The 13,241-nt window shown below is 43.2% G+C and overlaps 1 protein-coding gene across 3 annotated transcripts in view; it reads right to left on the bottom strand.

Moving 5' to 3' along the window:
• The window catches only part of dop1b (DOP1 leucine zipper like protein B), a 136,291-nt gene that overhangs the window by 25,591 nt on the left and 97,459 nt on the right, over positions 1-13,241 (bottom strand). For all 3 annotated transcript variants that reach the window (XM_080203680.1, XM_080203681.1, XM_080203682.1), the window contains exons 24-29: positions 11,340-11,395; positions 9,972-10,076; positions 7,571-7,637; positions 7,326-7,470; positions 4,283-4,365; positions 2,696-2,805 (exon numbers count right to left, since the gene is read on the bottom strand). In XM_080203680.1, the coding sequence (XP_080059806.1) occupies positions 2,696-2,805; positions 4,283-4,365; positions 7,326-7,470; positions 7,571-7,637; positions 9,972-10,076; positions 11,340-11,395 (566 nt within the window). The remainder of the gene's footprint in view (positions 1-2,695; positions 2,806-4,282; positions 4,366-7,325; positions 7,471-7,570; positions 7,638-9,971; positions 10,077-11,339; positions 11,396-13,241) is intronic.

Genomic DNA, 13,241 nt, shown 5'->3' with positions numbered 1-13,241 from the left:
CGGGAAAGTGGAACTGAGCCACGACAGATCAGCCATGATCTTATTGAATGGCGGGGCAGGCTCGAAGGGCTAGATGGCCTACTCCTGCTCCTATTTCTTATGTTCTTATGTTCTTAAAAGGAAAATGCATACACATTCTACATTCTTACAAAAATACACTTAAAATGCATCAGCAGGGAAGTAGTGGCACAGCGATATTGTCACTAGACGAGTAATCCAGAGACCCAGGGCAAGCTCTGGGAACCCGGGTTCAAAGCCCACCATAGCAGATGGTGAAATTTGAATTCATTAAAAAATCTGTCTAATGATGACCACAAAACCATTGTCAATTGTTGTAAAAACCTATCTGGTTCACTAATATTCTTTAGGGAAAAGAAATCTGCCATTCTTACCCAGTCTGGCCTGCATGTGATTCAAGACCCACAGTAACGTGTTTGACTCTTAAATAACATCTGAAATGGAGGGCAGTTAGGGATGGGGGGGGGCAATAAATGCTGGGCCCAGCTAGCGATGCCCATGTCCCGTAAAGTCATGAAAAAAATTCTAATCATATTTGGCAATAGCCTGCAATAATATGTTTCCTTTTTTTTAGAAAAAAGACACATTTAAAGCAAAATTAACCCAAAAAAAGTTATAATTTAAAATAAGTATATTGAAAAAGACAAAAGTACAACACCCTGTGGTGTTATCTCAAGATGTGGAGATGCCAGTGTTGGACTGGGGTAAACATAGTAAGTAGTCTCACAACACCAGGTTAAGGTCCAACAGGTTTATTTGGTAGCAAAAGAAACTAGCTTTTGGGCCCCTGACCCTTCATCAGGTGAGAATTCTCCACACACCTGATGAAGGGTCAGAGGCGCAAAAGGTAGTGGCTTTTGCTACCAAATAAAACTGTTGGACTTTAATCTGGTGTTGTGAGACTTACTGTTATCTCAAGCCAGGCACAAAGAGAGAAAGAGAGAATGACAATAGCCTGACTCAAATTACATAATTGCCCCCACATAAGGGATGGCGAACAGGAGAATGTTTTCCCTATTCTCTTCAACTCTCCTGCATAGCCATCACGTTGCCCAAGTAAATCTGCTAATTCAAAGCCAGTTAGTACTAAAACTCAAATGTGTTTCTGCTGCCCAAGAACCAGATTTCATTTAAACATGTTTTGAGCTTTGCAAGCACAGGACTACATGACAACTGACAAAACTTCAAATGAAGGTTCATTGAGAATCTGAACCAGTGACTCTGCACGGACACTGCCTGACCAGCTGAGTATTTCCAGCATTTTCTGGGCTTTTTGTTTCAATAACTTTAAAGGTGGATCTCATCGTCTGGGGAGAACAAGCAACGATATAGCAGATTTCCTTCGCTAAAGGACATTAGTGAACCAGATAGATTTTTTCAACAATGGTTTCACATTCATCAGGAGATGCTTAATTTGAGATTTTTTTTATTGAATTCAAATTCCACTATTTGCCATAAAAGCAAAATACTGCAGATGTTGGAATCTGGAACAAAAAACAGAAAATGCTGGAAAATCTCAGCAGGTCCGACAGCATCTGTGGAGAGAGAATACAGCCAACATTTCAAGTCTGGATGACCGTTTGTCATAGCTAAAAGACATCCCACCATTCGAATTTGCCATGATGGGACTCAAACCCAGATCCCAGAACATTAGCTGAGTTTATGGATTAATAGTCTAGCGATAATACCACTAGGCCAACACCTCCCCAAGATGTATATCACATCTGATAATGCAGCATTCCCACTGGAACCTCAGCCCAGTTTAGAGCTGATTTTGTCCAGATACTTTGACATCAGAGAGATTCTAAATTTACACCAGCAAACCCAACTCCTTCAACTGCAGCACCTGTAACCCCAACTGCAGACTCAGATCCACAAACTCATATACTTGCTCACACAAAAAACTGGTCTCCATATGCTGAGTGAAGTAAGCCAGAATGAATTGCACAGGCCTTATATAAAACCTGGACATTTATGTTATTCCCATGAACTGAAAGAAACTAAGATAAAAAAGTTATTTTGTAACTCTGGACAAAAAGTAAATTTTGATCTGAAATTCTGGATCCACATGCACTCAACCCCATAGCAATTTAAAAAAAAACATTCTTTCATGGGATGTGGACATTGCTGGCTGGGCCAGCATTTATTTGACTATCCCCAACTGCTCTTAAGAGCATTTACGTTTCAACCACATTTTTTATAATTCATTCGTGGAGCACGGGTGTCGCTGGCTGGCCAGCATTTATTGCCCATCCCTGTTTGCCCTTGACAAAGGTGGTGATGAGCTGCCTCCTTGACCAACTGAGTGACTTGCCAGGCCATTTCAGGAGGGTAGTTGAGAGTCAACCACATTGCTGTGTCAGATAGGTCAGACCAGGTAAGGACAACAGATTTCCATCCCTAAAGGGCATTCTCTTTTTTCTTTATTCATCAATGGGACACGGACATTGCTGGCTGGCCTTGGAAAGCAAATGGGTTTTTACCACAAATCAATAATGAGCTCATGGTCATTTTTAATTCCAGATTTTTACTCAATTCGAATTTCAGCATCTGCCATGGTAGGATTTGAACCTGGGTCTCCAAAGCATGACCCTGGGTCTCTGGATTAGTAGTCCAGAGACAATACTGCTGTGCCACTGCCTCCCTTAATGGGTTGGAGTACATTCCATTTTGTCACCTGTGGTTTCTCAGGTACGGAAACACATAGTAGAGCAGCCGGGAGATGAGAGGCACAGCTTTCTCCTTTTCGTCACTGCGGTAAACCATATCAAGAAGCGGAGCGAGCAGCTGCAAATGATTCCACAAAAATAAATATTCAGATAAAGGCTGCCAGGAAAATCAGAGGCAAGACATCACTTGAAACAAAGTACCTCAAGCATCAAAGGAATAAAACCACAATGCAAGTAGCAATTAATGAGATGCACAATTTGCATTATCAAAATTACATACAGATTATAGACATTTCAAACCTTCTCAAAGCTGTATCATTTTTCCCCTCATGTAATCAGTGCCTTGCGTCTGTGAATCAATATCACCTACTTTAGCATCATTATTACAGATGACCAAATGCATAGTTCTAAATTCAATTTGCACATTCTGCAGCAGAGGCTGCGTTTTCCCTGGTCCTGAGACAGCATGAGCCACAACATGTTCTTAAGTTTATTTATCAGGGTCACAAGTAGGTTTACATTAACACTGCAACGAAAATCCCCATGTCGTCAGATTCCTGTACTCGGCTGCACTGAGGGAGAATTTAGCATGGCCAATGCACCTAACCAGCGCGTCTTTTGGACTGTGGGAGGAAACCGGAGCACCCGGAGGAAACCCACGCAGACACAGGGAGAACGTGCAGAGTCCACACAGACAGTGACCTAAGCTGGGTCCCTGGATCCATGAGGCAGCAGTGCTAACCAGAGTGCCACCCTGCAAGGGAAATACAGAGAAATGAACTGACTTAAGATGAATAACAATGAATAAGATGAAGATGAGGAGAGCGTCTGGCCCTAACTCACTTCCACACTGCTCAACAAATAAGAGTGACACTTGCAGGATCCCAGAAGCAGCTTTCACATCTATTCTACTGGCGACGGTGAAAAGAAAAAGCGCTATGAGGGAGAATAAACAATTTCCCATTAAATGTAATACAATCCCCAAGAGAAAGTGTTTACCAGCAGCGCTGTGGGTAACATTGCGGCAGATTTGTATAACAAGTTATTATTAGCTTTGTTTTAAAACACTATCACAAAGGCAAGGATTTTCCAGTAACGCCCACCACAGGCCTGGAATTAAATTTAAAGTTTATTTATTAGTCACAAGTAAGGCTTACATTAACGCTGCAATGAAGTTACTGTGAAATTTCACTAGTCGTCACATTCCGGCGCCTGTTCAGGTCAATGCACGTAACCAGCACACCTTTTAAAACGTAGGAGGAAACCGTTGCACCCAGAGGAAACCCACGCAGACACGAGGAGAATGTGCAAACTCCACACAGACAGTGACCCAAGCCAGGAATCGAACCCAGGTTCCTGGCACCATCAGGCAGCACTGCTAACCACTGTGCCACCCACCAATTCCTACAGAGACATCATTTCATGTCAGGTTTTCTGTCCCGCCTGCTTGGGCGGTCTGGAAAATGTTGGCCAAGGTTGTAGGGTGGAATACAGAATAAAGGATGGATTTAAGATTGTCTGAGAATACGCAGTGGCAAAAATTTAATTGCATCAGTGAGAATTACCTGTGAAATGAATTGGCGTTATAGACTTACCTCAGCCAACAAGGTGAGAGCTTGCACGCTGTATAAAGAAGCCACTGCTGTCGAGACCACGGCTGAGGGGGGGGTGAACGAACCTTGAAATCCAACAAAAACAATGTCTTGCTTCATTTTTATTAGGTGACAATCTAACAGAGTTCACGCAGAGACCCAAATTACATGCTGCACCAGGTACTCCCAAAATGTACTATTTTACACAATGAATGGTCACAGATACACCCAAACTGGACAAAGTTAAAATCCTATCCACATACTGGACTTTGTTACAGGACATGGGAAACATTTGCAAAGCCTAATTGCCCTAAATTAACACTACCAGAAATCCAGGAGACATAATTGTGGCGCAAACATTGGCGCGAATCCCACGAATTGGCTAACACGCAATTCTCCTGGTTTGCTGTGCTAAAAAAATTAACATGGCGGGGGGAGGGTGGAAGAGAATCGCCCCCACAGAATCCCCATTGTGCAGAAAGAGGCCATTCAGCCCACGAGGTCTGCACTAACTCTGACGGAATCTCTCACCCAGGCCTTCTTCCCCACCCTATCCCCAAAACCCCAAAAATGGTTTCTCAATCCAACCTGCACATCCTGGGACACTAATGGAAAATTTAGCACAGCCAATTCACCTAACCTGCACATTTTTGGAGTGTCAAAGGAAACCAGAGCACCCAAAGGAAACCCACGCAGACGTGGGGGTACAACCTCCACACAGAGTCACCCAAGGCCAGAACTGAACCCAAGTCCCCGGAACTGTGAGGCAGCAGTGCTAACCATTGTGCCACCATGAATTTCAATTCTATCAGCTGCAGTGGAAGCCAGGTCCCCTCCTGGTTTTCTGGATGGCAGGTCCAGTGATATCACGACTATGCCATCATGTCAGATAGCTGCATTAGATAGACATTGGGTTGGGATTTTCCAGCTGCGCTCACTCCAAGCCTGGAAAATCCTGCCTGAGGTCAACAGACCTTTTCATGGTACGTTCCCCCTCCAGCCACTATGATTTCTGTGACAGATAGGATGGGAAAATTGCGTGATTATGTAGTATAGCATGTCACCCTGCAACATGCCCTATTATATTTCTATAGTCACTGCATGCGGGATTTACTGATTCATAAATCATAGAATCTTACAGTGCAGAAGGAGACCATTCCACCAATCGAGTCTGCGCCAACCACAATCCCACCCAGGGTCTATCTCCATAACCCTAGCTAGTCCCCCTGATGCTAAGGGGCAATTTAGCAAGGCCAATCAACCCAAGCAGCACATCCGTGGACTGTGGGAGGAAACCGGAGCACCCGGAGAAAACCCATGCAGACACAGGGAGAATGTGCCAACTCCACATCTGGGTCCCTGGTGCTGTGAGGCAGCAGTGCTAACCATTGTGCCACCCTGCTGTCCTCGGTGGCGCAGCGAGTATCACAATTTAGTATTCAAGACCAACATGCTGATTTGAGAGTCAAACAACAACAAATCAGACCCATTTGATAGCCCCAGTGTTTATTCCCCCCCCAGTAAAAATGCTTATTTCTCAGATTGTGAATGGATCCCCTGCTGCAGCAATATATGAGACAACTGTGTAGAACCCGAGAGCAGCCAGCAAGTGTCCAACACAAGGGAAAAGCAGACCTAGTTAAATACAGACTGTAATTGAAGGGACATGTTCTACAAATATTGCAGATATCAGGATGTTAAGATTTAAAAATGGTTAAAACAAGTTTGTTGCAAAATATTGGCTGGAACACTCTGGCCATTCATGCTCTACTGTCGTTGCCAGAGAGGATAGAGAATTTGATGCTCAGCCGAATCTCTGTTCACCGCAGCGGGACCGGAGAATCCCAGCCACAGTTGTTCATCACCAACTCCAGTACCAAGCAATTAAGCTGATCATGTTTTCTTTTTAAGGTGAAGAACATATTTTTACAAAACGTACAAGGGTAGACCCAAAAAGTAGTAAACGATACTCCAGGCTAACATGCATCATCAAAAACAATATGGCTGGTTTTTTTTTCCTCCAGTTATGACACTTCTGTCTCTGCACTAAGGTTTTGTCCACTCACTCCCTTTTTTTCAGGCTGTGATGGGCCAACGAGATTCCATTGTGTTTGCCCAAATGCCAAGTGCAACTGCCCTTTTTGCTCATATTAGTAAGGTTATCTTAATGTATGAGGTTTAGGTGCAAAAAGATGCAAGGAGAGTGGAACTTCCAACACTGGCTGGACTGCCTCGGGTGTTTCTGTGCCGTATCCTGGTTCATGTTTGTTCCAGTTATATAGGAGGATGTCTCAACAGATGGTCTTTGCATGGAGTCATATGACAAGGAAATGATAGAATCCTTTATTCTTTATTCCAATTCAATCCAATCAATTCAAATCCAATTCAGAGTCTCATCAAGTTGGAACATTCCCGATCCAAGCTGACAAGACAGGGCTCTCACCTCCTGTGTTGGACTTGATCTACATGATCCAAGCTGATTGGAGTAAGCATAGCTCCTCCTCCAAGGCTTGATCTCATTTGCATCTTAGATAGAATCCCTTATAGAGTAGGAAGAGGTTATTGGGCTCATCTAGCCTGCAGTAACAGCAATCCCATGCAGGTCCTATCCCCATTACCCCATGTTTTTATCCTGCTAGCCCCCTGATGTTGAAGGGCAATTTAGCATGGCTGGTCCACCTAATCTGCACATCTTTAAACTGTGGGACAGAAACCGGAGCACCCAGAAGAAATCCACACAGACACAAGGCGAATGTACAGACTCCGCACACACAGTGACCCGAGGCTGGAATTGCACCTGGCTCCCTGGCGTTGAGAGGCAGCAGTGCTGCCCAATTTTGGTATTTCAGTTTGCTTTGGGTGGTAAGCATGGCAGGATACCGCTTGTTATTCCACAGGATATATTGGGACGGAGACAGACCATTCAGCCCAAACAGTCCAACAGTCGCTGTTCATCTAAAAAAAATCTAATAGCCATAATTGACCCATCATTAGGCAACTGAGATATAGGAATGAGCCTTAACATGCAGAGATTAGAGATATTCACCATGGTCAACAGCATCAGAATTAGTCTCCTCCAAATAAACCTGAGGCCCGGCCTTGACTTCCAAATTTCTGCTCAGCCAACTGGTCTGCTCAAGCGAGGAACCAACAACATTCCCTACAGCTTCCATTATTTTTTGGGCCACCTCCTTGTAAAAGAAAGCACAAAAGGGTTCCAATGCAAAGGTACCGGAAATTAACATAATGACTTTAATATATTAAATTTAATCAAACAAAATTCTATCTTACCTGCAGATCTCTCTGATCCTTTTTGTTTTCCAAGTTTGGACTTCGGGACATGAAATCATTTAATATTCTGCAAATTCATTTCAAAAATTAGAAATTGACAATATGACAATGAAACTAGCTGTATAGTGTCATACCAGAACACAGCGGTTTCTGTACAACTCTGGCACCTGTTCATGCATTGCAACCAAACCTTAAGCAAAGATGCAACATAAGCTGTCTGTGTGTGCATGCCACAAATCTTCTCTAAACTGGGCATCAGACTTCAACGTTCCACATTGCCTGGGATGGAAATTTAAGTTATGAAGAGAGGTTGGATAGGCTTGGGTTGTTTTCGTTGGACCAGAGAAGGCTGAGGGGCGACCTGATCGCGGTGCACAAGGTTATGACAGACATGGACAGAGCAGTCAAGGAGCAGCTGTTCCCCTTAGTTGAAGGGTCAGTCATGAGGGGACACAGCTTCAAAGTGAGAGGCAGGAGGTTTAGGGGATACAAAGAAAAATTTCTTTATCTAGAGGGTGGTAATGGTCTGGAAAGTGCTGCTTGGGAGGGTGGAAAAGGTGGGTTGCCTCACATCCTTTTAAAAAAAGGACCTGGATGAGCACTTGACATGTCATACCATTCAGGGCTAAGGGCCAAGTGCTGGCAGATGGGATTCAGTGGGAGTTCAGGTGCTTCTCACGTGCCAGTGCAGACTCAATATGAAGGGCCCCTTCTGCATGGTATTATTCCATCATTCTAAGTAGTGGCAGCAAGGGCTAATAATGGACTCTATTTGAATCAGATTCTATACCGAGCATAAAAATACACTTGCAATCTTGGGAAGAATAGGAGCACAGAGTGAAGACAATGAGGATCAAGTACAACAAAGGCCTAGCGTGATACAGAATGATTGTTAACTTGGGAACCGAGAGCAGAGAAGGAAGATGATGCTACATTTCTGTACCTATTTTCCAGACTTTAGGAGCTAGCAGGTTGTGACAAGCAGAGAGCTGCAAGGATCAGTGCTGGGACCTCAGCTATTTACAATCTATATTAGTGACATGGACGAAGAGACAGAGGGGGATCAAAGTTTGCTGATGACACAAAGCTGGGTGGGAATACAAGTTTTGTGAAGAACATTACCTGTCCAAACCTCCCTGCAGTCTTCTTAAGCGAGTGGACAATAAGGTGGCTGATAGAATATAATGTAGTGAAGTTATTCACTTTGGTCGTAAGAGAGGGGCACAATTTTTTTTGGAAGGTGAAAAATTTGTCACTATTGATGTTCAGAGAGACTTGGGTGTGCTGATACAAGGAACACAGAGTTAGTAAGCAGGTGCTACAAGCAATTAGGAAGGCAAATAGTATTTTTGGCCTTTATTGCAAAAGGATTGGAGTACAAAACAAAAGTCCTGTTACACAATCAAGTAGGGCTTTGAAAACAACACCTGGTAAAGAATCATAGAATCCCTACAGTGAAGAAGAGGCCATTCGGCCCATCAAGTCTGCACCGACCCTCAGATCTAGGCCCATTCACCTACCGTATACCTGTAACCCCATACATTTATCATGGCTAATCCACCCAACCTACACAACTTTGGAGATCAAGGGGTAATTTAGCAAGGCCAATCCACCTAGCCTGCATATCTTTGGACTGTGAACCATGAATCCTGTCTGCATTGTTTGGACCCATATTTAAGGATGGATATACATGCATTTGAGGTGGTACAGCAAAAGGTTCACTAAGTGGGTCCTGGGGATGAAGTGTCCCATGATGAATAGCTGAGTAAATTGGGTCTACATTCTTTAGGGTTTAAGAGTGGAGAGGTGCTCATACTGAAACATTCAAGGTTATGAAGGGGCTTGACACGATGGGTCAGATCATTTCCCTTGGTTGGGGAATCTAGAACAAGGGGACACCGTTTCAGGGTAAGAGGCCAATCATTTAGGGCTGAGATGACGAGAAATTACTTCACTTAAAGGATCATGTTTCTTTGCAATTCTCTGCCCCAGAGATTTGTGGATGTGACAACACTGAATACAATTCAGGCTAAAGTGGACAGATTGTTGTTTTCAGAGGGAATGAAGGGATATAGGGAATGGACAGGAAATTGGAACTGAAGCCCTCGATCAGTCATGATCATATTGAATGGCAGCAGACTCGACTGGCCCACTGGCCTTGGCCTGCTTCTATTTTTATATATTGAAATGGATTTGAGAGCAATTGGGTGCATTTCTGGAAAAAAAAGTATCGAACATTATGGTAAGAAGTCACATAATCGTTCAATAAGGAACAGACCAATTATTTCTAAAGAACTAGTTCAGTGCTCCAAAAAGTACAACAATTCGGGATACATAGTTACAAAAATGGATGCAGACCATTGGGAAAGAAAATTTAAAAAAAAACGCATAGCATATTTACCCAAGTAACAGGAAGTGCCCAGGTGGAGCTAAATTTAATTGAACTGATTCCTTCAACAGGCCGAGCAATGATGGCATGACATCCTGTAAATTGGCCACGGAAAGCCTGTAACAAAAGCAAACTGAGGTTAGTTGCCTTTTGTGTTCAAAGTGAAATTCAACTGAATGGGGGTGGGCAGGGGGAAACTGGCTTTGATCCTCTTTCCAGTGTGTTCCTGATTTGAACCACTTTTGAAGTTTACAGTTCATTTATTAGTGTCACAAGTAGGCTTACATTAACACTGCAATGAAGTTACTATGAAAATCCCCAGTTGCCACATTCCAGCACCTGTTTGGCTACATTGAGGGGGGTTTTAGCACCTAACCAACGCCTGGAGGAAACCCATGCAGACACGGGGAGAAAGTGCAAACCCTGCACAGTGACCCAAGCCAGGAATCGAACCAGGGTCCCTGGCACTGAGTAACAGCAGTGCCAACTGCTGTGATACCCACATGGTGGATTGGAGCTTCTGAGAAAGGGAAGCAGAGAAATGGAATCGTTTTTGTGTCCACCAATGATTCATCTCCTCATAGCCAATCTAGTGTACATGAAGTTGGTGGGCCACCTCCATGAGCTTGGATTGTGGCACCTTTCATAGAAGTAATAAAAAACACTTGTGCATTGCCAATTGATGCAAAGAAATAAATGTATGCAGGTTCTAGCAAAATTCTACTTTGTAGTTTCGAAGCTCTCTCAGACTGCAGTTCACCCAATTTAAAAATGCAAAATTATGTTGTGAAAGATGTACACAGCAGAAAGGTAATCAGTGGGTTTAGCTAGCTTGTGCATCAAATATAACGAATAGCCAAGAAATGGTTTGAACCACTCTAATCCAATGGATGGGTTTAAATCAAATTGGAACATCTGACACCAAAGGTTTGTCAATAAGCTTCCAAACTCCTATCCATATTCTGTGAATCTGAGCATTATGTGGACAAGGTACTGGAAAGGACTTATTAAACACAAAAAAAATCATTGTTTCATAATAATCATGCAAATTTTCAAGTTTACTTCACTACCACAGAATGTAGCTGAGTCCAAAATGTTGTGCGATATCAAGAAGAAATTAGATGTAGCTCTTGGGGCTAAAGGGATCAAGGGATTTTTTTTGGGGGGGGGGGGGGCGGCGTGGTGGGAAGAGGGGATCAGGATATTAAATTTAATGACCAGCCACAATCATAATGAATGGTGTAGCAGGCTCGAAGGCCAAATGGCCTACTTGTGCTTCTAGTTTCTATGTTTCTATATGTTTTTATGTTAACAGTTTCAGTACATCTCAACTACACTCATTGCAAAACGTAAGAAAGCGTTTTCGAAGAGCAGAATTACCTCTGAAGTAACACAAAACTAAACTGCAGCATCGGAATATCAACCAAAGTCGGTTTCTGGAAAAGAAAACGCAATAGGCCATTCAATATTTTAAATTCAACTTTGAGGATTTAGACAAATTTACATTTTACATTATCAAACTGCATTCCTTTAAAATGGCTCACAATTCTGGAGTCCCTGATAATTAAATGGATTCACCAGGAAATTATAGTGCAGATGGATTTGAGATTTGATCTTTGGAGTGGATCAAAATTGCTTTTCTAAGGCAGAAACTTGATGGGAAGACTGCAACGGGCTTCAGTATCCTTGCTTTAGGGACTGCAACAGAAACAAAACCAGGCAGGATTCTTGCTGATCACAATTGTCATGAACGCTGAACTTCACAAGGTGGTTATGTTTTGAAATGTCCCTTTTAGCTGCTGGTAAAATAGAAAATTCTGGATAAATACCTCAAGTTCAGAGACATGCCCATGTAATTCTGTTGCTATGGGGAAAAATACTCACTGAAGTGGAGTGGAAGTTTTAACACATTTCAGAGCATCTCTTATAACAAAAAAGAACAGCTGCTGTTTGTGAGGCAGAAACAAGCTGTTGCTACAGACAAGCAAGGAGAAATGTTTTGTGTCTTCAGCCAAGCAGGATTGCTCAGCTTCTATTCAAAAGAAAGGAAACCAAGCAGACAGGATCTCTTGATGCTTTAAGCAACAGGAAGGTGCCAAGTCATGTCTTGCTGATGATGAAAGTATCCAGGAAAACGTGGGAGGAATGGAACCATTGCCAAAAGAACACCGGAAGTTCTGAACTGGAATGGCAAGATAAGTGAACCTCTAGTGGAGAGCTAGAAGTGACAACTTGGCTGTTCCTTTAATGCTACATATTTGTCAGAAGTGCGGTGAATATAAAAAGGGTTTTGGAATACATATTTTGGTTATGTTAGTTAGTTGATGCTGAAATACTTTGTCTTTCATTTGAGATATTAGATGTCTGCTAATTAATAACTGATATGACAGTTTTAGTTTTTGTTTCTGTAAAATGCTTAAGAACATGTAATTTTGCCCTTCAGTTCTTTCCATTGGCCAGTAGGAAATTCAATCCTTCAGAAAGCCAGTACAGACATGATGGGCCAACTAGCCTTTGACTACACTGTAACACATCTGTGAATCTATACCAATCACCCCTTATCAGCCTACAGACCAATTGTAATGCAATCTGCTGCCAGCTACCACAGGTATCGACATCATGGGCGGGTTTTTCTGGCCTTGCTCATCCCAAAACCGTAAAATCCCACCCAAGCTCAATGGACATTCCCATTGTCTGCCCCTCACCCATTCCAATTCCCATGGCAGACGGACAGTAAAATTCCAGCCTATGGAATCAGAGGTCAACAGTGATGGAAAAGCCTGGTGACAGTTGCTAGTCTCACAAGCACTTGGAGCTACAAAGTGTGCAGTTGTAACTCAACAAGTGTCAATGGCTTGGAAAGTTGGGTTTAAGTTTTTAAGTTCAAAGTTTATTTATTAGTGTCACAAGTAGGCTCACATTCATACTGCAATGAAGCTACTGTGAAAATCCCCTAGTTGGCATGCTCCAGCTCCTGTTCGGGTACAATGAGGGAGAATTTAGCATGGCCAATGCACCTAACCAGCACGACTTTCAACTGTGGGTGGAAACGCATGCAGACACTGGGGAGAATGTGCAGACTCTGCACAGACAGTGACCCAAGCCAGGAATCGAACTTGGGTCCCTGGCTCTGTAAGGCAGCAGCGCTAACCACTGTGCCACGCAGCAGTGTGGGGGAAAGGGAGGAAATTGAAGGCAGCTGAAGGCAGTGGGGGAAAATTGGTGGGTGGGGGGGGGGGGGGGGAGGGTAGTAAGTGGTGGCGGCACTTTGATTTTGACTCC

Source organism: Carcharhinus amblyrhynchos, chromosome 15 (assembly GCF_965287045.1).
Source record: "Carcharhinus amblyrhynchos chromosome 15, sCarAmb.v2.hapA, whole genome shotgun sequence".
Taxonomy (NCBI): Eukaryota; Metazoa; Chordata; class Chondrichthyes; order Carcharhiniformes; family Carcharhinidae; genus Carcharhinus; species Carcharhinus amblyrhynchos.
This window is presented reverse-complemented; position numbering and strand designations above follow the sequence as displayed.